Genomic DNA, 26,259 nt, shown 5'->3' on the forward strand with positions numbered 1-26,259 from the left:
CCATCAAAAAATTCTATCAAATTTGTAAGAATGCTTTCGCACTCAAAGTCATGCTGACTATCCAAAATCAGTGCTTGCCTATCCAAATGCATGTAGATTCTGTCTCTCAGAATCTCTTCCAACAACTTGCCCACCACTGTCAATTGGCTTACCGGTCTGTAGTTCCCAGGATTTTCCCTGCCACCTTCCTTAAATAATGGCATAACACTTGCCTCCCTACAGTCTTCCAGCACCTCACCCATGACTGTCGGTGATACAAATATCTCTGCTAGGGGTCCTGTAATTTCTTCCCTAATTTCCCACAATGTCCTGGGAAACACTTGAGCAGATCCCGGGGATTTATCTTCTTTTATGCATTTTAAAACCTCCAACACTCCCTCTACTGTAATGGTTTTCAAGGTGTCTCTATTTACTTTCCTGAGTTCCTTAGCTTCCATGTCTTTTTCCATGGTAAATACTGATAAAAGATAATTGTTTAGGATCTCACCCACCTCCTGTGGCTTCTTTAATGTTGTGAATGTTCCAGCCTCCACCACCCCTTTTGGCAGCGGGTTCCAGATTCCTACATCTGGGTAAAAAGGTTTTCCTCAAAACCCCTCTAAATTACCTGCCCCGTAACTTAAACCAATCCCTCCTCTGCTAAGGGGAAAAGTTTCTTTCTATGCACCCTATCTAGGCCCCTCATTCTTTTATACATCTCGATCAGGTCAGCCCTTAACATTCTCTGCTCTAAGGAAAATTACCCCAGCCTATCTTGATAGCTGAAACACTCCAACCAAGGCAACATGTCCTTCCTATATCACTAAACCTAAGTTGACATGGACCATAGAATCCAACAGTGCAGAAAGAAGCCGTTCAGCCCATTGGGTCTGCACCAACTCTCCGAAAGAGACCCCCCTCATAACCAAATTTACCATGACTAATCCACCTAGTATATACATCTTTGGGCACTAAGGGACCATTTAGCATGGTCAATCCACCTCACCTGCACATCTTTGGACTATGGAAGGAAACCAGAGCACTCAGAGGGAACTCATGCAGACATGGGGAGAATGCACAAACTCCACACAGACAGTGACCAAGACAGGAATCGAACCTGGGTTCCTGGTTCTGTGAGACAGCAGTGCTAACCACTGTGCCACCCCTTAAGAAATTGCACTTGATCTTGGGCTTGATTTGACATTGTCATTTCCTAATCACCGTGATTGAGATCAGCTTCTCATGGCTGATTTGCATTAGTAATCGGGTTAACCTTCTCTCAGATGCATTGGGATTTGAACCCATGGCTCAGGGGTCAGTTGAAGGGGCAAGGGCGAACTACAGATCCCAGGGGGCAAAGCGCCAGGCATGCGTAGTAGTTTGCCCACATGATCAGCACCGGCGCAAGGGCAAACTACATATCCCAGGGAGCAGAGCGGCGAGCATGCGCACTAGTTAGTTCAATAATCAAGGGCAGACGGCAGGACACGGATATGCGCATGCGCAGCGCTGAGTTCACGCGCTCAATTGTAGGCGCAAGAGCGGACTACAGATCCCAGAAGGTATAGCGCTGGGCATGAGCAGTGCTGCTCCCCGGTGGGAGCGGGTGGTCGGGGATGATGGCGGCAGCATTGACGGTGCGATGGGCGAGCGGAGCGGCCAGGAGGTCATTTCAGCAACCGGCCCAGGTAACCAGAGCGGCTCCGGGGACACTCGGCACGTTGCATCAGATCAGGTCCCGGAGGTCACCTTGGTCGGCGGAACAGCATGCTCTCTTAAAGCAATACCCACTACCAGCGTGCCCCCTTAAAGGGACAGTGGCTACCAGGCGCCTTACTCTCTTAAAGGGATAGTGACCCCATCAGTCTGCTTTCTAAGAGGACAACTCGCCAACTAAATTTCTCTCTTAAAGTGACAGTGACCCCCTCACTACCTGCCTGCTCTCTTAAAGTAACAATAACCCCCCACTAGCTTGCCCTCTTAAAGGGACAGTGACCCTATCAGTCTGCTCTCCAAAAGGGACAACTCGCCAAGTAGCTTGCTCTTGGGCACTGACCCATCCCCACCCCAGCCTCCCCTCTTAATGGGAAAGTCTCTTGAACTTTCCTACTTTGCAAAATGGAATGTTTTGCTTAATACTTGGGTAACCAGTAGTGAATTACACAGGAGCAGGAAGAGGCCATTCAGCCCTTCTCGGGCCTGTTACACAGGAACAGGAGGAGGCCATTCAGCCCTTCTTGAGTCTGTAACACAGGAACAAGGAGGAGGCCATTCAGCCCCACTCGAGCCTATAACACAGGAACAGGAGGAGATCATTCAGCCCCACACGAGCCTGTTTCTCACGTTGATGAGATAATGACTAATCTAACTAATCCTTATTCCATAGCCCTTCACACTACACACGAAGTGTAACCTTGCACAACATAAAGGAGGTGTTAGATTTGGATAAAAATGTGTGTTTCAAACTAAGGCGGAAGAGTTTAAGGAGGGAATTCCAGAGCTTAGAGCCCCCAGGTAGCTGAAGGCATGGCTGCCAATGGAAGAGCGATGGGAATTGGGGAATGCTCGAGATGCCAGAATTGGAGGAGCGCAGGAACTTCAGAGGGCTGGAGGAGGTTTTGATTTGATTTGTTATTGCTACATCTTTTACATGGAATGAAAAGTATTGTTTCTTGCGTGCTATACAGACAAAGCACACTGTTCATAGAGAAGGAAACAAGGGAGTGCAGAATATAGTGTTACAGTTATAGCTAGGGTGTAGAGAAAGATCAACTTAATGCAAGGAAGGTCCATTCAAAAGTCTGATGGCAGCAGGGAAGGAACTGTTTTCGAATCAGTTGGTACGTGACCTCAGACTTTTGTATCTTTTTCCCAATGGAAGGAAGTAGAAGAGAGAATGTCTGGGAAGCATTTGAGGGGGAGAACTGACTGCTGGTGGATTAACCTACAGATTGCCAAACTTCAGGCAAGAGGCAAGGTTGAGACATGGGGGCTTTGTGAATAACCTCAGACACTGTGGGAGTTGAATTTGTGCTATTGGAGTTGCTGTGCATAACCTCTCAGTGACCACGGTCCTCCCAGCTCATCTACCCCATCCTGACCTTCAGTAAGATAATTATGCTGGCTGCTTTGCCAAGGCAGTGGGAAGTGTAAACAGAGTCATCATGGCTGGTTTGCGCGATGGATTGATAGTTATAAAGATAGGGAGGGTGTAGGGGTTGGAGGACGTTTGCAGAGATGGGGTATAGGAGCTGGAGGAGGTTGCAGAGATAGGGAGGGTGTAGGGGCTGAAAGACGTTGTAAAAACAGGGAGGATTGTAGGGGCTGGAAGAGGTTACAGAGATAGGGAGGGTACTGGGGCTAGAGGAGGTTACAGGGATAGGCAGGGTTATAGGGGCTGGAGGAGCTTACAGAGGTGGGGCAGGTTATAGGGGCTGGCGGAGCTGACAGATGGGGTGGGTTGTGGGGGCTGGAGGAGGTTACAGAGACAGGGAGGGTTGTAGGGGCTGGAGGAGGTTACAGAGACAGGGAGGGTTGTAGGGGCTGGAGGAGGTTACAGAGACGGGGTGGGTTGTAGGGGCTGGAGGAGGTTACAGAGAGGGGGAGGGTTGTAGGGGCTGGAGGAGGTTACAGAGAGGGGGAGGGTTGTAGGGGCTGGAGGAGGTTACAGAGATGGGGAGGGTTGTAGGGGCTGGAGGAGGTTACAGAGATGGGGAGGGTTGTAGGGGCTGGAGGAGGTTACAGAGAGAGGGAGGGTTGTAGGGGCTGGAGGAGGTTACAGAGAGAGGGAGGGTTGTAGGGGCTGGAGGAGGTTACAGAGAGAGGGAGGGTTGTAGGGGCTGGAGGAGGTTACAGAGATAGGGAGGGTTGTAGGGGCTGGAGGAGGTTACAGAGAGAGGGAGGGTTGTAGGGGCTGGAGGAGGTTACAGAGAGAGGGAGGGTTGTAGGGGCTGGAGGAGGTTACAGAGAGAGGGAGGGTTGTAGGGGCTGGAGGAGGTTACAGAGAGAGGGAGGGTTGTAGGGGCTGGAGGAGGTTACAGAGAGAGGGAGGGTTGTAGGGGCTGGAGGAGGTTACAGAGAGAGGGAGGGCTGGAGGAGGTTACAGAGAGAGGGAGGGTTGTAGAGGCTGGAGGAGGTTACAGAGATAGGGCAGTCAGATTGGTGGATTTGAAGGTCAGGGTGGGGTAAATGAGCTGGGAGGACTGTGGTCACTGAAAGATTATGCACAGCAATTCCAGTAGCACAAATTCAACTCCTGTGGCGGCTGAAGTTATTCGTGAAGGCCCCACTGTCTCACCCTTGCCTCTTGCCTGAGGTGTGGCAATCTGCAGGTTAATCCACCAGCAGTCAGCTCTCCCCCCTCCCTCAAACAGGAAAGCAGCCACCTGGTGATCTTATGGTGAAATAGCGGTGATGCTGCAGCGAGGAAGCTTTCAGCATTCGGGAAAGTATTGTGTAAACATTTAATTTTGTATTCTGCCAGGCGTGAGTGTGCGTGTGTGTAATGGAGGCCTACACCGCGAGTCAGGGCAGCAGCTACCTGGTTGTGGGCTGGAAGTGTGTGTGGACATTCGATATTGTAATGCGGGCAGGTGGTAGTCCCAGTCGGTGCTAACCCTCGTTCTCTGTCTCGATCCTCCAGGCCTGCCGTACGATGATGTCCGCTCATCGAGGGGTCTCGGCGTTCGTCGTAAGTCTGATCATCAACCCCCCCCCCCCCTCCCCCTCCCCCTCCTCACTCTCCCACCCTTAACACCTTTGCTTTAACAAAAATTGATCCATCTCCGATTTAAAATTACCAACTGATCCAGCATTGACGGCCGTTTGTGGAGGAGAATTTCAAACTCCTTCCCCTGGTGTAGAATTATAGAATCCCTACAGTGCAGAAGGAGGCCATTCAGCCCGTCGAGTCTGCACTGACAACAATCCCATCCAGGCCCAATTCTGTAACCCCACGTATTTACCCCATAATCCCTCTAATCCGGGACAGTAAGTGCCAATTTATCGTGGCCAATCAACCTAACCTTGACATTTTTTGGAGTGTGGGAGGAAATCGGAGCACCCGGAGGAAACCCACGTGGACACGGAGAGAATGCGCAAACTCCATACAGACAGTGACCTGAGGCCGGAATTGAACTCGGGTCACTGGAGCTGTGAGGCAGCAGTGCTAACCACCGTGCTACCATGTGTGTAGCAATGCTTCCTAACACCTCTCCTGAGCAGTCTGACCTTCACTTTTAGACAATGCCCCCTAGTTCTCGAATCTCCAACCAGTGGAAATAATTTATCCTGTCTTTTCCCGTTAGTAGCTTGAAAACTTTGATCATATCACTCCATAACCTCCTAAATTCTAGAGAAAACAGTTCTAATTTATACAATTTCTCTCCATAATTAAACCACTGAAGTCCAGATGTCATTCTCCTCACCTGATGCTGCACTCCCTCCAAGGATAATTTGTCCTTCCGAAGGTGCGGTGCCCAGGTCTACTCTCAGTACTCCTAAGTGGGATCTAACTTCAGCTCACAGCAAATTCTGCTCCCCACACCCGCCGCCATGTCCGACTGTGCAGATAAGCACCCATTGCCCCTCGTTCTGCTTGCTGACCCACACGGGCACCCGGATCAGCCACATCTCTGATTAAAAATTCTCCTGCGTACGTTTAAATTCTTTGATGTTCTCAGCCTCACCCTATCTTTGTAACCTCCCCCAGTCCCTACAACCCTCCCTAACTCTGTAACCTCCTCAGCCCCTACAACCCTTCCCATTCACTCCCACTATGCACAATCCCAATCCCAACCCCAAACTCATTCCCATTCACTCCCACTGTACACAATCCAATCCCAATCTCTGTAACCTCCTCCAGCCCCTCCAACCCTCCCTACCTCTGTAACCTCCTGCAGCCCCTACAACCCTCCCTATCCCTGTAACCTCCTCCAGCCCCTACAACTCTCCCTATCCCTGTAACCTCCTCCAGCCCCTACAACTCTCCCTATCCCTGTAACCTCCTCCAGCCCCTACAACCCTCCCTATCCCTGTAACCTCCTCCAGCCCCTACAACCGTCCCTATCTCTGTAACCTCCTCCAGCCCCTACAACCCTCCCTATCCCTGTAACCTCCTCCAGCCCCTACAACCCTCCCTATCTCTGTAACCTCCTCCAGCCCCTACAACCCTCCCTATCCCTGTAACCTCCTCCAGTCCCTACAACCCTCCCTATCCCTGTAACTTCCTACAACCCTCTTCCAATTCCGGCCTCTTGCGCATCCCCCGATTTCTATCGCTCCACCATCGGCGGCCATGCCTTCAGCTGCCTGTTGGGGCCCTAAGCAACGATGGTCCTAACCCCCACCCTGCCACCCCCTGACCCGGCCCCCATACCTAACTTCCCCTGTCTATCCTTCTCTCCCCCTTTTAAGATACTTCTTAAAAACCGACATTCCACTGAGCTTTTGTCACCTGCCCCTGATATCTCCCAGTGTGGCTCAGGGTCAGATTCTGTCTGATTATCAACCCTGGGGCCATGTTGCCAAGCTAGAGCTGCAATATAAATACAAATTTTTGTTATTTTTCCTTATCCCAAATGGTGTGTGTTCCGATTCCTGTAGAGATATTCCTTCTCCTACCCTGTGTCCTACCCCAGCATCTGCGTCCCTCCACCTCTCTATGGAAATGAGGCTTAATCCAGCCTCTGTTGATGTTACCATCTATGCTGCTTCTTCACTCGACACATTGCCCCCCTCAAGTTCTTCTTCCCCAACCTTGGTTCCTTCCCTATTCACTGGCTCCCTTCATCACCCAATGCCCCCAGCCACTGTCAGTCCACACCTTGTTCCAGTGTCCTGTGAATGCGTTTGGAGGATCAGCAAACTCTCATTTTTGTGCCTTAAGGCTCACGACAATAATCCATATAATTTCTTCCCACCAATTCCTTCGGTTGTATCCTCCATCCCGCTGCCCAATCGACCCAGGGAGAATGAAGAGTGTGAAACGGGAGATCTCAGAAACCCTCCTTCCACATCTCTCCAAAAACCTCAGATTCCTTGTTGCCTTTTCAACTCCCTTCCTGTTCACTCCCATAGTATACAACACCAGTGGACCCAAACCCCTTCCTATTCACTCCCACTGTACACAAACTGAATCCCAAACTCCTTCCCATTCACTCCCATTGCACGCAATCCCAAATGGCCCAAACCCCTTCCCATTCACTCCCATAGTACACAATCCCAGTGAACCCAAACCCCCTTCCATTCACTCCCAATGTAAACAGTCTCAGTCCCAACCTCCTCTTGTTCACTTCCACAGCACACAATCCCAATGGACCCAAACCCCTTCCAGTTCACTCCCATTGTACAAAATCCCAATCCCCTTTCCATTCACTCCCATTGTACTCAATCCCAAACCCCTTCCCATTCACTCCCACTATGCACAATCCCAATCCCAAACTCCTTCCCATTCACTCCCGCTGTGCACAATCCCAATGGACTCAAACCCCTTCCCATTCACTCCTACAGTCTAAGTAGTGAGACGCAATGATGACCACTCCATATACACAGCTGCTGATGTTGGAGGCACAGACTTCAGTGTGAGTCCGGCTCGGGGCTGGGTTAGCTGGGGCGTGATCTTTGCACAGCTGGTAGCCTGTCGGATCCTTTTTCACAGGAAGGCTCTTTGCAAGCCGCTCTGGTGTGGTGCATTTTCCCACAGGGTACTAATGGAGCTTGCTTGCGCTCGGGGCAATGTCATTGTGCAATAATGAGGCAACACTGGCTGCTTGGTGTGTGTTTAACTAATTTCTTCCTTTCTCCTCCCTTTCAATCAGACCGAAGAATCAATTGTAAGTATTTTTCGGTGAACTTCCTTTGATGTTGACGCAATTTGGCTTTGGGTGGGAAATGCTCCACGGTGCTTGGTTGGTTCCATGCAACCCCCACGAATGTGTAATGAGCTCCACGCTCTCCTACATTTCTCCCCTCAGCTGCTACAGCCTCACGTACCTCTAGTTCTTAGCTGGTTAGATAGCAGATTGCGTATAGAAACTGAATTCGTCGTTCTCTCCCCTCTGAGTCTGAAGGTCAGGGGTATGGGTCCACCACAACTCCATTGAGTTCCCATGGGCAGGACTGACTGTCCACTCCCAGGGTCAATGTTGAGGGAGGGTCGGTGCTGAGGGAGCGCCGCACTGTGGGAGGATCGGCGCTGTTGTTGGGGTGGGGGGGGACACTGCACTGTGGGAGGATCGGTGCGGGGGAGGGGGGGGCTGCACTGTGGGAGGGCCGGTGCTTGTTGGGGGTGGGGGTGCGGAGGCTGCACTGTTGGGATGCTATTTTTCATGACGAGATGGTAAATCTGAGTCCTCCATCTGAATTCCCAAGTTAATGTAGAGAATTCCATTAGCGTTGTTTGAAGAGAATCATCCAGGGGCATTTGGGGTGCAGGAGGAGGAGGAGGAGGAGGGAGTCCTCTCAGTCCCCTGAGGCCAATTTATATTCCTCAGCCAGCAATCCTAAAACTGAGAGTCGATTCTGTTTTTGCTAACTTGCCTCCCACATTTCACCTGGGATCCTGCTTCCAAAAACAAAATTATGAGGAAGAAAGGAAACTTTCTCCTTCGTAGAGAGGTCAGTAACCGGGCTGGGGAGGGGTGGTGGTGGTGGATTGATTTAAGATAAGGGGGGCAGGAGATTTAGAGGGGATTTGAGGAGAAGCTTTTTCACCCAGAGAGTGGTTGGAATCTGGAACTCAGTGCCTGAAAGGGTGGTGGAGGCAGAGACCCCCTCAACGCTAAAAAAAACATTTAGATGAGCACTTGGAAACTCCACAGCATACAAGGCTACGAACCAAGTGCTGGAAAGTGGGATTAGAATAGACAGGTACTTTTTGGCCAGCGCAGACATGATGGGCTGAAAGGCCTCTTTCTGTGCTGTAAAACTCTTATGACTTATTGTTGGCCAAATGCTTTGAGGATCCTGGGTCTGTGTCAGGTGCTAGACAAATGCAGTGCCTTCCTTGCCAGGGATGGATCATTACTGCACCTTGGAGGAGCGCTGGCTTCTGTTTTCAATGTCCTCAGTCCCCACGTAACAACAGACTAGTTCCAGTTATCGAGTGACCCTGCTGGGGGGTGATGGGCTGCAGTGGGTGGTCTTTTAGCCCCCACCCCACCCCACCCTCTTACCGAGGGTTCGGTTACAACGACAATGAGCCAGTAAAACGTCCCCAAGGGGCTTTATGGGAGCATCAATCAGACAGACTTTGACCCCGAGACACTTGAGGAGATAGCGGGGGAACAGGCGACCAAAAGCTTGGTCAGTTTTGAGGAATGTCTTACAGGAGGAGAGGGATGAAGAGATTGAGGGAGGGAATTACGGAGTTTAGGGCCTCCCAGGCAGCTGAAGGCACAGCCACCAATTGTGGAGTGATGGGAATTGTGGGATATTCGAGAGTCTGGAATTGGAGAAGTGCAGAGATCTTGGAGGGTTGTAGAGGTTACAGAGGTAGGGAGGGTTGTAGGGGTTAGAGGGCGTTACAGAGATAGGGAGGGCTGTAGGGATTGAAGGAGGTTACAGAGATACAGAGGGTGTAGAGGCTGGATTGGGAGGGTTGACAGAGTTGGGGGCGTTTACAGAGATAGGGAGGGTTGGAGGGATACCAGTCAGTGTACAGATATCTCCCTGAGGGAGTTGACTCTTGTGTCCGAGGACACTGAGATAGAGGATAGACTTTCCAAGGCGCTCTCCCACCCAGTGGATGCAAAGCTGGAGGAGCTTTGAAGAGGAAACTGCCGGAGGCTTCCGGAAAGGGTCGATGTTAAAGTATGGCTTGGGATTTTTGGGAAAGGAACGCTTGCAATGTCTGGGGTGTCTCAATAGTGAGGTGGAGTATCTAGCGAGGCAGTCACCTCCATCTCCCATGCCTGTCAGCGGAAGGCTAGTGGATATAATCGGGAGAGGTGTTTGATCCGGAAAGCAGCAGCAGCAGAAACATGTTAGCGGGGTAACAGTCATTCAGAGCTGAGCATTGGAGCCGTGAGTTTCCTGTTAACTGCACATGATGAATACAGCATGCCTTGTCTTTGAGATCTCTTTCGCCTCACACTGGCCATCTCTTTGTTCTGCAGCCTCCCCCGGCCATGTATGGAGGCCGACACACAGTCACCATGATCCCGGGCGACGGGATTGGTCCTGAACTGATGCGACACGTCCGAGATGTTTTCAGGTGAGAAAAGCTGTACGAGACAGGATAGAGAGCAGCACTGGGTCTGAGTGCACAATCTCAATCCCAAAGTCCTTCCCATTCACTCCCACTGTACACATTCCCAATCCCAAACCTCTTCCCATTCACACCCACTGTACTACATCCCAATCCCAAACCCCTTCCCATTCACTCCCACTGTACACAATCCCAATGGATCCACTCACCTTCCCATTCACAGCCACTGTACACAATCCCAATGAGCACACCAACCTTCCCATTCACAGCCATTGTATGCAATCCCAATTGACCCAAACCCCTTCCCATTCACTCCTACTGTACACAATCCCAATGGACCCACACCCCTTCCCATTCACAGCCACTGTACTACATCCCAATCCCAAACCTCTTCCCATTCACTCCTACTGTACACAATCCCATGAATCCACTCACCTTCCCATTCACAGCCACTGTACACAATCCCAATGAGCCCACCAACCTTCCCATTCACAGCTATCGTATGCAATCCCAATGGACCCAAACCCCTTCCCATTCACTCCCACTGTACACAGTCCCAATGCAAAACGCCTCCAGGGGCTGGAGGAGGTTAGAGAGATAGGAAGGGCTTCGGGGGCTGGAAGAAATTACAGAGATAGGGAGGGTTGTGGGGCCTGGAGAGTGTTATGGAGATAGGGAGTGTTGTATGGACTGGAGGAGGTTACAGAGGTAGTGACGGTTGTAGAGCTGGAGGAGGATACAGAGATAGTGAGGGTTCTAGAAGCTAGAGGAGGTTACAGAGATAGGGAGGGTTGTAGGGGCTGGAGGAGGTTACAGAGATAGGGGGCCATGGGCCTATTTGAAAACAAAGATGAGAGTTTGATATTGGAGGGGTTGTCGGTCAGAGGTAAGTCATCGAGCAACTGTGGGCGAGGGGTGTACAGGACCACCCTCGGTGTGAATCAGGATGAGGGGAAGAGGGCAACCAGAACTTCCATTCAGCAGATCCTGGAAGGTGAATGAGCAGGCAGGATGGTATTGAAAAGAATCGAGACTGGGGCTTAAGGAAGAGGGGGGCATGGGGCAGGGGTTTAGCAGTGGGGCCGGGAATAGTTGTGACCTTGTGTGACGCCAGTCTCCTTCCTCATAAAAGGTGTGCCTGTGTACCTGTCGACTTCGAGGTGGTTGATGTGCATCCTTCCCTCGACAACAAGGCCGGAATCGAGGGCGTGCTGACTGCCATTCGGAGGAACCGCGTCGCGCTAAAGGGTGACTGGAGTCGTGGGGATGGGGGTTGGGGGCAGGTTGTGAGAGGAGGAGGGGGTGGGCTTTGTTCAGGGAGGAGGTGGGCAAGTGGAGAAATGCACGGTTATTAAAAGGGAATTCGAGGGAGAGCTGAGGGGATAAAATTTGCAGAGCCCTGTGAGGGATGGGGGTTCGGGGAGAATGGAGTGACTGGATTTAACCATAAGACATAAGAGCAGAATTAGGCCACTCGGCCCATCAAGTCTGTTCTGCCGTTCAATCATGGCTGATATTTTTCTCATCCCCATTCTCCTGCCTTTTCCCCATAACCCCTGATCCCCTTATTAATCAAGAACTTATCTATCTCTGTCTTAAAGACACTCAATGACCTGACCTCCACAGACTTCTGTGAGAGAGTTCCGCAGATTCACCACTCTCTGGCTGAAGAAATTCCTCCTCATCTCTGTTTTTAAAGAATCGTCCCTTCAGTCTGAGGTTTTGTCCCCTGGTTCTAGTTTTTCCTACTGGTGGAAACATCCTCCCCACGTCCACTCTATCCAGTATCCTGTAAGTTTCAATAAGACCCCCTCCCTCATCCTTCTAAACTCCCAATAAGTACAGACCCAGAATCCTCAACCATTCCTCATATGACAAGCTCTTCATTCCAGGATCATCCTTGTGAACCTCCTCTGGATCCTTTCCAAAACCAGCACGTCCTTCCTTAGATATGGGGCCCAAAACTGCTCTCAGTACTCTCAATGGTGTCTGACCAGAGCCTTATACAGCTTCAGAAGTACATCCCTGCTCTTGTATTCTAGCCCTCTCGACATGAATGCTACCATTGAATTTTCCTTCCTAACTATCGACTGGACCTGCATGTTAACCTTGGACAAGGACTCCCAAATCCCTTTGTGTTTCTGATGTCCCAAGCATATCCCCATTTAGAAAATAGTCTGTGCCTCCATTCCTCCTTCCAAAGTGCATAACCTCACACTTTTCCAGATCGTATTCCACCTGCCACTTCTTTGCCCGCTCTCCTAACCTATCCAAGTTCTTCTGCAGACCCCTCTGCTTCCTCAATACTAGCTATCCCTCTACATATGTTTGCAATATCTGGTGTACAGGAGAACCAGCATGGAATCGATGGGCTGAATGTCTCCCTTTTGTATTTCACTGCCTCTCAGTTCTGACGGTGTATCTTATAGATGGTACGCACCGCAGACAGACAGCCACAATGGTGGAAGGAGCGAATGTTAAAGGCCTTAGCTCAGAATGTGACAGAAGCAGAGAAGGCTCAGTGTTGCCTTTTTGATGTCCTGGCTATTCGCCTGTGGTGTTACTCATAACGAGAGGGTGCACTGTTTTCCCATGGTCATGCATTCCCTAACACTCTCGATTCTTGTTTTACAGGGAATATAGAAACCAACCACAATATGCCCCCATCGCACAAATCAAGTAACAACCTGCTGAGGTAACTTTGAATTATATACAGAATAACAGATACCCGGGAGTGAGTTACAGACTGGAATCTAATCGAAGGGTTCGGGGTGGTTTATATATAGAATAACAGATACCCGGGAGTGAGTTACAGACTGGAATCTAATCAAGGGGTTCGGGGTGGTTTATATATAGAATAACAGATACCCGGGAGTGAGTTACAGACTGGAATCTAATCGAGGGGTTCGGGGTGGTTTATATATAGAATAACAGATACCCGGGAGTGAGTTACAGACTGGAATCTAATCAAGGGGTTCGGAGTGGTTTATATATAGAATAACAGATACCCGGGAGTGAGTTACAGACTGGAATCTAATCAAGGGGTTCGGGGTGGTTTATATATAGAATAACAGATACCCGGGAGTGAGTTACAGACTGGAATCTAATCGAGGGGTTCGGGGTGGTTTATATATAGAATACCAAAATAATGCTGGAATACTATCAGGCTGGATGTTCTACGCCCCTCACCATATTAGGGTGTCAGTGACTTAGGATTGAGGGGATTTCAGCTCATGCAGAGAGAGAGAGAGAGACTGGGAGAAGCTGGGATCATTCTCCTCGAGAGTAGAGAAGATTAAGGGGGGGAGATTTTACTGAGGCTGTCACTGTCACACGGTGGCTTCAACTGAGTGAATGACGAGCTGCAGGACGGTCAAAAACCTGGGTGGGGTGGGGGTGGTTGTTTGTGTGTGTCTGTCTGAATTGAAGAGAAGCTGTGAGAGATCCAGGAGTGGGGGAGGGGGAGATTTTGTGCTTGACGCAGCGAGTTGTGACCTGGAAGGTGCTGCCTGAAAGGGAGGTGGGAGCAGCTTCACCTTCGGACGAGGGAGTGGGATTGGAGAAATACGGAAAGGGGAGAGATTGGCAGCGATATTGGGGCTGTGAGAGCGGTGGGGGGAATCTGAGACCAATTGGAGCGCTCTTTTAAAGGGGCTATCACAGGCACAGTGGGCCAATTGGTCTCTTCCTGAGCTGTAATTCTCACCATTCTGGGGGGTGTCCAGATAAGGGGTATTTAGGACTGAGGTGAGGAGAAATTTCTTCACCCAGGGGGTGGTGAATGTATGGAATTCACTCCCACAGAAAGTAGTTGAGACCAAAACATTGTCTGATATCAAGAAGAAATTATATATAACGCTTGGGACTAAAGGGATATGGGGGGAAATGGGGAATCAGGATATTGAATTTGATAATTAGCCATGACCAGAATGAATGGCGGAGCAGGCTGGAAGGGCTTTTAGTTTCTGTGTATTGTGTTGGAAAACGCTTTCTCTTGTGGATTGCCCTGTACCAAAGCTGAATCTCGCTGGCTCTAGCTGTGTTATACTTGTCCTCTCTCTCTCTTTCTCTCTCTCTGTCCACCGTAGGACCAGCCTGGACCTTTATGCCAACGTGATACACTGCCAGAGCCTGCCGGGCGTGCAGACCAGGCACCAGGGCATTGACATCCTGATCATCCGGGAGAACACCGAGGGAGAGTATAGCAACCTGGAGCATGAGGTGAGAGCCGCAGACAGCTCCTTTGCAGAGATCCTGCATGTTTCGGGTGCTGCGAGGTGTGTCGGGTGCTGTTCGGGTGCCCTAGTTTTTTAAAAATTTAATTACTCATGAGCCAGCGTTTCTTGCCCATCCTCTTGAAACGGAGTGGCCATTTCAGAGGGGGACTGTTCAGTGTGAAAGTAAGCGCGTGGGTGCAGCAGGCAGTGAAGGAGGCAAATGGTATGTTGGTCTTCGTAGCGAGAGAATTTGAGTATAGGAATAGGGATGTTTTGCTGCAATTGTACAGAGCGTTGTTGAGGCCACACCTGGAGTATTGTGTGGAGTTTAGGTGTCCTTATCTGAGGAAGGATGCCCTTGCTATAGAGGGAGTACGGCGAAGGTTTACAAGGCTGATTCCTGGGATGGCAGGTCTGTCATATGACGAGAGACAGCCGGTTAGGATTATATTCACTGGAGTTTGGAAGAGTGAGAGGGGATCTCATAGAGACTTGTAAAATTCTAACAGGGTTAGACAGGGTAGATTCAAAAAGAATGTTCCCAATGGTGGGGGAGTCCAGAACCAGGGGTCATAGTTTGAGGATAATGGGGTAAACATTTTAGGACTGAGCTGAGGAGAAATCTCTTCACCCAAAGGGTGGCGAATGTGTGGAATTCACTACCAAGGCCTATACGAGTATGTCCCCTCCTTTAGTAAGGGTAAGATGACCAGAACTGTACCCAGTGCTCCAGGTGGATTTAGTTGGTGGCTCTTTGTGGGATCTTGCTGTGCGCTAGCCCCCCTTTTAGTGACTTGTTTGCGGCCTGTTCTTGTCCGCAGAGCGTGGCAGGAGTTGTGGAGAGTCTGAAGATCATCACCGAGCACAACTCGAGGCGCATCGCGGAGTACGCCTTCAAAGTGGCGCGCGCCAAGGGTCGAAAGAAGGTCACGGCAGTGCACAAGGCGAACATCATGTGAGTACACGCACACACACACACACACACACACACACACACACACACACCCCTGCTCCGGCGTGCAATGTTTCTTCTTCCATGGTGGACGTGGACGCCGCTGGCAGGGCTTGGCATTTATCCCCCATCCCTAATTGGCCATCGGGTAGGTGGTGGGTGAGCCGCCATCTTGAACCCGCTGCAGTCCCGTGTGGTGTAGGTGCACCCACGGCGCTGTTAGGGAGGGAGTTCCAGGATTTTGACCCAGTGAAGTAACGGCCGATATATTTCCAAGTTAGGGTGGGGTGGGGGGCTCGGAGGGGGAACTTATAGGTGGTGGGTGTTCCCCGTGGCATCTGCTGCCCTTGTCCTTCTACAGGGTAGAGGTGGCGTGTTTGGGTGGCACTGTCGAAGGAGTCTTGGCGAGTGCGTCTTGTAGACGGTACACACCGCTGCCGCTGTGTGCTGATAGTGGATGGAGTGTCCAAAGTGGTGAGAGGCCACTGGAAAGACAGGGGTCTGTACCCCTGTTATTCTGGGGCCACGAGAGATGGCGAAAGTTGAGTGATACTTTACCGGGGGTTAAAGGTCGGAGTGCGGGCCCTGCCCCTTGAGATGCCACGAGAGTAAGGTGCTCCCAGTCACCACAGGAGTGAGTAACATCCCCTCCCAATCCACAAATGCCACAACTTGGCAACGTGACTCTACAATGGAGCATGGAGAGAAACAACAACTTGCATTTCTGTAGCGCCTTTTCTGTAGTGTAACTTCCCAAAGGCGCTTCACAGCAGTACCAATCAGTCAGAATCTGACCCTGAACCCCATCGGGAGATATCAGGGACAAGCGACCGACAACTCAGTCACAGGGGCCGGTTCTTAAGGAGTGTCTTAAAGGAGAGAGAGAGAGAGAGACGGGCAAAGGTGGAGAGGTTTAGGGAGGGAATCCTAGAACTTGGGGCACTTCAGGCAGCTGAAGGCACAGCTGCCGATGGTGCAGCGATGGGAATCGGGAATGCTCAAGAGGCTGGAATTGGAAGAGTGCAGAGATCTCGGAGGATTGTAGGAGGTTACAGAGACAGGGTGGGTTGTAGAAGGTTATAGGGATGGGGAGGAGGTTACAGAGGAGGAGAGGGGGACTGGAGCAGGTTGCAGGGACGGGGAGGTGGGGACAGCTAGAGGAGGTTGCAGGGACGGGGAGGTGGGGACAGCTGGAGGAGGTTGCAGGGACAGCGAGGGGGGCCATCCGGGCTGCAGTGGGATTTAAGAACATAAGAACTAGGAGCAGGAGTAGGCCATCTGGCCCCTCGAGCCTGCTCTGTTATTCAATAAGATTGTGGCTGATCTTTTCATGGACTCAGCTCCACTTAGCCGCCCGCTCACCATAACCCTTAATTCCTTTACTGTTCAAAAATTTATCTATCCTTACCTTAAAAACATTCAGTGAGGCAGCCTCAATTGCTTCACTGGGCAGGGAATGCCACAGATTCACAACCCTTTGAGTGAAGAAGTTCCTCCTCAACTCAGTCCTAAATCTGCTCCCCCATATTTTGAGGCCCCTTAGTTTTAGTTTCAACTGCTAGTGGAAACAACTTTCCTGTTTCTATCTTATCTGTTCCCTTCATAATCTTGTATGTTTCTATAAAATTTCCCCTTATTCTTCTGAATTCCAGTGGGTATAGTCCCAGTCTACTCAGTCTCTCCTCATAAACCAACCCTCTCAACTCCAGAATCAACCTAGAGAATCTCCTCCGCACCCCCTCCAGTGCCAGTATATCCTTTCTCAAGTGAGGAGACCAAAACTGTACACAATACTCCAGGTGTGGCCTCACCGGCACCTTATATACTGCAACATAACCTCGCTGTTTTTAAACTCCATCTCTCTGACAGTGAAGGACAAAATTCCATTTGCCGCCTTAATTACCTGCTGCATCTGCAAACCAATTCCTTGTGATTCTTACACGAGGACCCCCAGGTCCCTCTGCACAGCAGCATGCTGCATTTTTTTACCATTTAAATAATACTCCATTTTGCTGTTATTCCTACCGAAATGGATGACCTCACATTTACCAACATTGTACTCCATCTGCCAGACCCTCGCCCACTCACTTAGACTATCTGTATAAGAACATAAGAACGTAAGAAATAGGAGCAGGAGTAGGCCTTCGAGCCTATCCCGCCATTCAGTAAGATCATGGCTGATCTGTCGTGGTTCAGTTCCACATTCCCGCCCTCTCCCCATAACCCTTAATCCCCTCGCTTATCAAAAACCCATCAACCCACGTCTTAAAAATATTTAGCGAGGTAGCCTCCACCACTTCAACGGGCAGAGAATTCCAGAGATTCACCACCCTTTGAGTGAAGAAGTTCCTCCTCAACTCTGTTCTAAACCGCCCCCCCTTTATCTTGAGGCTGTGCCCCCTAGTCCTACTGTCCTTTCTGAGCGGGAAGAGTCTCTCCACCTCTATCCTATCCATCCCATTCATCATCATATACGTCTCAATGAGATCTCCCCTCATTCTTCTAAACTCTAACGAGTACAAGCCTAGTTTATTCAGCCTCTCCTCATAGCTCAACCCCCTCAACTCCGGTATCAGCCTAGTAAACCTCCTCTGCACTCCCTCCAAGGCCAAAATATCCTTGCGTAAATGCGGCGACCAAAACGGCACACAGTACTCCAGCTGCGGCCTCACCAATGCCCTATACAGCCGCAGCAAGACCTCCCTACTTTTATATTCAATCCCCCTCGCTATGAAGGCCAGCATCCCATTCGCCTTCCTGACCACCTATCCCTATAATCTATATTTGAATCGAGGATGAGGAAGCTTTGAGTGGCGGTGTGTTCTGAGCAGGGTGCGAGGCAGCAGGAGGGTGAATGGAGCAAGATACGAGTTGGCCCAAGCAGCGGGAAAGCTTCTCTAAACCTTGCCCCCGTTCTCCCCCCCCCCCCCCCCTTCTCTCTCTCTCTCTCTCTCTCTCGCCCTCCTTCAGCCTGACCTTACCAGAGGGCAGTGCAGGGCCGGTTGGGATGTCGGGGGGGGCTTTGCCGATGCAGAGGAGTGTTTGGAGGGGGGCTAGACGCAGGTTCTAACGTGTCACTATTGTGTGTTTCAGGAAGCTTGCTGACGGCCTGTTCCTGCGGTGTTGTAACGAGGTGGCGGAACGTTACACGGATATCACCTTTGACAGCATGATCGTGGACAACACCACCATGCAGGTGAAGAACCCTCCCCCCACCCTGCGTCATGTGTGGATGTGGGTTACAGGGTGCCATACCCTGGGACTCGTCCTACTCGCCTGGTGGGCCTCGGGCACTCCCCTGGTATATAGACCCCAATAGGGGCCATGAATGGGTCAACATGGTGTCTGACCCCGAGCGCTGTGCCAGTAACAGGTCGCCAATCCAATCGCAGCCCCTGCCTTGGGGCGCTGCGGGCAGTGTGGGTACGAGGTGGGTCAGATTTCACCGCGACGCTCCAGCCGTCGCCAGCTGCTGCTGGAGAGGAAGGGAGGGGTGACCCGGTGGCACATTGCGGACCGACGCCAGGCTGTGTAGGTCCATCCCGGCTCCGCTCGATTAACTGGACGTTGTTTCCTCTCGATCCCGTCCCCCTCAAGCTGGTCTCGAAGCCGCAGCAGTTCGATGTGATGGTGATGCCCAATCTCTACGGCAACGTGGTGAGCAACGTCTGCGCCGGCCTCGTCGGTGGGCCTGGGCTGGCACCAGGTGCCAACTACGGCAAGGACTACGCAGTGTTTGAAACGGTGAGTATCCACCTGGGAGCGATCGCAACACTGCAAGCTGCGGGCGGGTCGGTGCGGAGGGAGCGCCGCGCTGTCAGAGATTCTGCTTTTCATGGTGAAATGTAAAAACCAAGATCCGTTTTCCTCACAGAATAATACAAAACATTACACGGCCAGTATTCGAGAAAGTGGTCCCTGACGTAGAATCCCTACAGTGCAGAAGGAGGCCATTTGGCCCATTGAGTCTGCACTGACCGTAATCTTGCCCAGGCCCTATCCCCATAATCCTGCTCTCCCCCCACCTCCCCCCTCCACTATTTACCCTGTTAGTCCCCCTGACACTAAGGAGCAATTTAGCACGGCCAATCCACCCAACCTGCACATATTTGGAGTGTGGAAGGAAACTGGAGCACCCGGAGGAAACCCACGCAGACACGGGGAGGACGTGCAGACTCTGCACAGACAGTGACCCGAGGCGGGAATTGAACCCGGTTCCCTGGCGCTGTGAGGCAGCTGTGCTAACCACCGTGTTGCCCCAGTTTTCCCCAGTGTCTTGAAGTCATCGTTGAGCCAACGTCACAGGAACCGAACCTCTGCTCACAGGAATGAATGTTGTTTCTGGGATCTTGCTGTGCGCAAATTGGTTTTTACCCACTGGTGGGGCAAAGATTACAGAGCAATCAATTTAACCTGCAGGAATGCCTCAGTCAGGTTGCTTTATAAACTTTCCCCTAACGGCACCTTAATGGCTGAACACCCCAGAGGAACGCAGCCAGCCTCTCACTCAATTAGGCAATATTTCTGCTCTGATTCTTCCCCTCAGGGCACACGAAACACTGGCAAGAGCATCGCCAACAAGAACATTGCGAATCCAACTGCCATGCTGCTGGCTAGCTGTCTGATGCTCGACCATCTCAAGTAGGGAGATCAACGGGCAGGTTACAGACTGGAATCTAATCGAGGGGTTCGGGGCGGTTTATACATAGAATAACAGATAGCCGGGAATGAGTTACAGACTGGAATCTAATCGAGGGGTTCGGGGTGGTTTATATACAGAATAACAGATACCCGGGAGTGAGTTACAGACTGGAATCTAATCGAGGGGTTCGGGGCGGTTTATATATAGAATAACAGATACCCAGGAGTGAGTTACAGACTGGAATCTAATCGAGGGGTTCGGGATGGTTTATATATAGAATAACAGATAGCCGGGAGTGAGTTACAGACTGGAATCTAATCGAGGGGTTCGGGGTGGTTTATATATAGAATAACAGATAGCCGGGAGTGAGTTACAGACTGGAATCTAATCGAGGGGTTCGGGGTGGTTTATATATAGAATAACAGATACCCGGGAGTGAGTTACAGACTGGAATCTAATCGAGGGGTTCGGGGTGGTTTATATATAGAATAACAGATACCCGGGAGTGAGTTACAGACTGGAATCTAATTGTTGATAACTCCATACAGGGGAGTGTCATATCTCTATCCTTTTCCTCATGCCTGTTAATTTTTTTTCTCTCCCAAGGCTGCATAACTTTGCCACTTTGATCCGAAACGCTGTCATGACCACCATGAATGAACATCGAGTGAGTGAGACATATTCTTCTCCCTCCGATCCAGCGCTGCGATTCCCGCCACTGTTCAAACCAATTGAATGGCGAGTGAGGGCCAGGCACCCACACTGTGTCCAATAGCTGCTTATCTGTCACCATAGCAACCAGCCCATGGTCAGGCTTGTGCCAGGCCTCTATATGTCATTATTTCAACCCCAAGTATCTCCCTGTCCTGGGAGTGTTTGATGGGGGACAGTGTAGAGGGAGCTTTACTCTGTATCTAACCCCGTGCTGTACCTGTCCTGGGAGTGTTTGATGGGGACAGTGTAGAGGGAGCTTTACTCTGTATCTAACCCTGTGCTGTACCTGTCCTGGGAGTGTTTGATGGGGGGACAGTGTAGAGGGAGCTTTACTCTGTATCTAATCCCGAGCGTTCTCTCTCTTGTTCACACCCTCTTGCGTACTGGCTGATCCTCCCACATCCCCCTCGGGCGCTCGCTCTTGCGCACTGTGCTCACTCTCATTGTCTCTCTCTGTGTCTCTCTGTTTAGTTGCACACTCCTGATATCGGAGGATTGGGGACCACAATGGATGTTGTTCAAGCTATCACCCAGCTGATCCAGAACAGCAGAGGCAGACCAGCCCTGGTGTGAAGCCTGGAGAGGAGACGATGGGGGTAAATGGAAGGGGGGAAGTGGGTATCTGCGGGCTGGGGATTGGCTATATATTGCCAGCAGTGGTAACATTGGGCATGTATGAGAAGTACACACTGAGACTGCACAATTGTGTGGTGTGGGGGTGTGTGTGTGTGTTTGCAGGGGCAATACCAGGGCAGTTCATTCTGGAATATACGCAGAGTATCTCTCGGTTATACGAGGAGCAATGTTGAAGGTACAGGATGGGTAAATGCAGAAGTCTGAGGGCGCACCCAGGGATTAATGCCAGGGTTACACCAGGGCTGGGAATTATCTTCACCCCGTTCCTGGATCTCACTGTCAGCAGAGCCTGACCCATTCCCTGTCCTTGGACATCATTCGGGGAACGGTGCTGTTTAAATCTTTCCGAATTAAACTTCAGATCCTCAACACAGCACAACGTCGCTCTGTCAGTGATGGGCTGACCCCTGCCAGGTTGCTTCCCCCACCCAGTCTCTCCCATTTCCCCCTTGAACATGCTCCTCGTCACAGCCTGGGAATGCAGCCTGCTTCTACCTGCGACTCCCACGTCCACCAAGATTGTCCTCTCCCCCGTACTGCCCCAGGGATCGGACTTGCTACTTTTGATCTGTGTGGCCCACTGCCAGGCTTACCAGATTTGTGCCTCTCCCCCCCCATCGATGCGGCTGGGTGTTAGCTGCGTCCCCTCAGACTGGGCCCTGCAGAGTGTGATCGAATCTGACACGGGAGTGGACGAGGCTTGTGCTCTCCCTGATTCCAGCCTCGCTCGTGTCAAACCGAACCCTTCCCACTGTCCCACTCAGTCCCCAGAATGTGACAGCAATCCCCAAAAGACATGATTCCCTTCTAGGGGGTAGAGGTGGCGGGTTTGGGTGGCACTGTTGAAGGAGCCTTGGTGAGTTGCTGCAGTGTATCTTGTAGACGGTACACACTGCTGCCGCTGTGCGTCGGTGATGGAGGGAGTGAAGGTTGAAGGTGGTGTTGGTTAGCGTGTCAACTGAGTGGGGGCTGCTTTGCCCTGGTTGGTATTGAGCTTCTGAGGATGTAACTAGTAGGGTAGATAAAGGGGAACCAGTAGATACCTGGATTTCCAAAAGGCATCAAGGACATTGCACACAAAGGGTAATACACAAGATAAGTGCTCATGGAGTTGAGGCTGACGGATTAGCATGGATAGAAGATTAGTTAATGGACAGGAACCAGAGAGTAGGGATAAATGAGACATGTTCAAGTGGGCAGGCAGTGACTAGTGGAGAGTCCCAAGTATCATTGATGAGGGTCTCAGCGATTTACAATCAATATTGATGACTTGGATGAAGAGTCAGAGAGTGCTGTAGCAAAGTTTGCTGCTTTATACAAATCTAGATGGGAAGGTAAGCTGTGAGGGGGACACAAAGAGATATAGACAGGTTAGGTGAGCGTGCAGCATGGTTCCAGATGGTGTGCAGTGTGTGGGGAAGCATGAGGTTTATTCATCCTGGCCCTAAGGATGGGAAAACCAGAATATTTTTGAAAAAGATGCAAAACCTGTAAATGTTGTTTGGAGAGAGAGAGACTCGAGTGTATTGGTTAGAGAGGCATAGAATCTGTACAGTGCAGAAGGAGGCCATTCAGCCCATCAAGTCTGCACCAACCACAATCCCACCCAGGCCCTATTCCCGTAACACCACCTATTTACTCTGCTAACCTCCCTGATTTAGCACGGCCAATCCACCTAACCCACACATCTTTGGAATGTGGGAGGAAACCGGAGCACCCGGAGGAAACCCACACAGACAGGAGAAGAACATACAAACTCCACACACAACAGTGACCTGAGGCAGGATTGAACCCAGGACCCTGGCGCTGTGAGGCAGCAGTGCTAACCACTGCGCCGCCGTGCCGCTAACTGTGGTTAACCAAAGAAGCTCAGGAAAGCATCAGACACGAGGAAGAAGCATAAAAACAGCACAAGGGTGAGCGGCAGGTCAGCTTGACTGGTCAGGGGATAAAGAACGGCAAAGATTAAAAAGTTCATCTAGAGGAATAAATTGGAGTACGAGAGGAAGCCAGCTAGGAATGGGAGAACGGAGAGCGAGAGTTTCTGCAGGTATCTAAATCGGAAACAAGTAAATGAAAGGAGTGCTGGTCCTCTCGTGACTGAGAACGGGGGAGGGCAGGGCATTGAATACTTTTGAGGTAGAGAGAGAGAGAGATTCTTGTGAAGCAAGGGAGTCAAAGGGTTGTTCGGCAGGGGTGGGGGAGTAGAGGGGGAAGTGAGGGATTCGAAACGTAAACAGGATGACTATGATCTCATGGTACAGCAGAGCAGGGCTTGGGGCTGAATGGCCTGCTGCTGTCCCTATTTCTTATTGTCTTATGTCAGTGTTCAGAGAGAGGGACTCGGGTGACTGGTACAAGGTACGGAGAGTTAATGTTGAGGTACAGCAAGGAGTTGAAAGGACAGTCACACCTTAACCTTCACCGTGAGGGGGCTGGAGTACAGGAACAAAGGACTTTCTGGGAGACCACTTCGGGAATAAAATTGTGCCCAGTTTTGGTCTCCCCATTGTTAAGGCAGTATTGGAGGCTGGCATGGCGAATGTTCAGTAGATTGGGGGTCTGTGCGATAAGGAGGGACCTAGGGGAGGGGGGGGGGGGTGGTGGTCCTGCGATGAGAGGCTGAGTAAATCGGGTTGACATTCTCCAGAGTTTCGATGAATGGGAGATGAGCTTGTTGAGATGTACAAGATTCTGAGGGCGGGGTTGGGGTGGGGGGGGGTGGTGGTGGTTTGACGGGGTGGCGATGGGAGATTGTCTCTGCGTAGTGGGAAATCTAGAACATGGTGGGGGGGTGGTGGTGGAGAGCTGCGGGCACGGTGGGTGATTGTTTGTTTGGGACTAAGTCGAGGAGAAATTTCTTCACTCAAACTGTTGCGAATCTTTGGGGCTGTCCAGCCCTGCTGTCCAGTGTTGAGGACATTTGATTGGACAGATATTTGGTCTGTCGGGGGTCGGGGTTGGGGGGGGCGGAGGGGTGGATTCCAGGGACATGGAGTTGAAGTATGGAACTGGGAGGGAGCAGATTAGATGGGCTGAACGGACTGTGCCTGATTCCTGGGCGTAACCCACCTTTCCTGCCTGAATATCTTGTCCCCAGTCTCATTTACACTCTGGCAAAAAGGAGAGTGTGTGTGTGTGTGTGTGTGTGTGTGTGTGTGTGTGTGTGTTGTGGGGGGGGGTGCAGGGCGGTGGGGTAGGAGGGGAGGGGAGGGGGGATTGTCTGTTCCAAAGTGTCACGTGCAAGTGCAAGTCATTACTGAAGCAGGAAAAGAAGATGCTGGATATCCCACTTCTGCCTTTTTTTGTTCTCCAGATGCTGTCCAACGTGCCGGATGTTCCAGCTACCTGCCTCCTCTCTCCAGTGATGTTCGAGATGTTTCCTTCTGCTGTCGCCGTGTGTGTGTGGGTGTGTGTGTGGGTGTGTGTGTGTGTGTGTGTGTGTGGGTGGTTTAAGGGGGTTTGGTGCCACCTGCTGGCTGTTCGGCCTCCGTGTTGCGCTGAACTGCCCGTCGATCCAGGAGAGGAGGGCGTCTCCTCCAGCTGCTGCTTCTGTCCGGATTTCTGCACACACACACTCCCTCAGTCTTCCCATTGCCGGCTAGCGAGGCTGTGTCTCATCGTTTTAAAGGGTTTCACTAATTATTCCCCTCCCCTTCTCCGCCCGTCCAATTCTGTGATTCTGAATTTCAGAATGAGACGCGTGCCCCAACCTCTCCATCCACCCACCCACGGCCGTGCTGTCTGTCTGTGTGGCACTCCAGTTTGCAGACTGGCTCTGCTTAACCCCGAACTGGACAGAACTCCCCCTCTACCTGTCCCTCCCCTCCCCTCCCCTCTCTCGCCCTCCCCTGTCTCCTGTCTGTCTCTCTTTTTTTTCTCTGTCCTGCCCCTCCCTCCCTCCCCCTCTCTCTCGAACCGCTCAGAATGAGGCATCTCGGTAACACTCTGACCTTCCCCCGGTGTCGCACTGCGCTCGTAGCTCGTTGCCTGGCTTGCCCCTCCCCTGGTAACCCTGCCATGTGTGCTGCTCCCTGTCTGTCGGGTCAGTGTCTGCTCCCATTCCACATGCTGAGCATGTGCCCACAGCAGTCAAAGCTTCGCTGATCAAGTCCAACATTCCGAGCACGATCAGTTTCTGCACCAGATCATTAATCAAATAAAGCGATATTTAAACTGTGCTGGAAGAATCTGACATTTACTTCACTGCATCTGCTGTTTCTATCAACATTCAACACGTACCCAGGAGTGAGTTACAGACTGGAATCTAATCGAGGGGTTCGGGGTGGTTTATATATAGAATAACAGATACCCGGGAGTGAGTTACAGACTGGAATCTAATCGAGGGCTTCAGGGGGGGTTTATATATAGAGTAACAGATACCCGGGAGTGAGTTACAGACTGGAATCTAATCGAGGGCTTCAGGGGGGGTTTATATATAGAGTAACAGATACCCGGGAGTGAGTTACAGACTGGAATCTAATCGAGGGGTTCGGGGCGGTTTATATATAGAATAACAGACACCCGGGAGTGAGTTACAGACTGGAATCTAATCGAGGGGTTCGGGGCGGTTTATACACAGAATAACAGACACCCGGGAGTGAGTTACAGACTGGAATCTAATCGAGGGGTTCGGGGCGGTTTATACACAGAATAACAGACACCCGGGAGTGAGTTACAGACTGGAATCTAATCGAGGGGTTCGGGGCGGCTTATACACAGAATAACAGACACCCGGGAGTGAGCTACAGACTGGAATCTAATCGAGGGGTTCGGGGCGGTTTATACACAGAATAACAGACACCCGGGAGTGAGCTACAGACTGGAATCTAATCGAGGGGTTCGGGGCGGTTTATACACAGAATAACAGACACCCGGGAGTGAGCTACAGACTGGAATCTAATCGAGGAGT

General features: G+C 51.1%; 1 protein-coding gene across 2 annotated transcripts; it reads left to right on the top strand.

Annotated features, from left to right (window-relative positions):
* Nucleotides 1-1,552: 1,552 nt before the first annotated feature.
* idh3g (isocitrate dehydrogenase (NAD(+)) 3 non-catalytic subunit gamma) lies at nt 1,553-25,528 on the top strand. Of its 2 annotated transcripts, XM_080183991.1 has the most exons (14): nt 1,553-1,667; nt 4,622-4,669; nt 7,797-7,811; nt 10,095-10,192; nt 11,319-11,434; nt 12,821-12,881; nt 14,275-14,407; nt 15,225-15,358; nt 18,449-18,551; nt 18,953-19,099; nt 19,902-19,996; nt 20,604-20,664; nt 21,183-21,307; nt 24,664-25,528. In XM_080183991.1, the coding sequence occupies exons 1-13, from the start codon at nt 1,596-1,598 to the stop codon at nt 21,282-21,284; spliced, it is 1,185 nt and encodes a 394-aa protein (XP_080040117.1). In that variant the 5' UTR covers nt 1,553-1,595; the 3' UTR covers nt 21,285-21,307; nt 24,664-25,528. The 2 variants fall into 2 exon arrangements, with proteins under 2 accessions (XP_080040117.1, XP_080040118.1); XM_080183992.1 differs by lacking the exon at nt 7,797-7,811.
* Nucleotides 25,529-26,259: the final 731 nt, after the last annotated feature.

The sequence above is a fragment of the Carcharhinus amblyrhynchos genome, unplaced genomic scaffold, assembly GCF_965287045.1.
Source record: "Carcharhinus amblyrhynchos unplaced genomic scaffold, sCarAmb.v2.hapA scaffold_512, whole genome shotgun sequence".
NCBI lineage: Eukaryota > Metazoa > Chordata > Chondrichthyes > Carcharhiniformes > Carcharhinidae > Carcharhinus > Carcharhinus amblyrhynchos.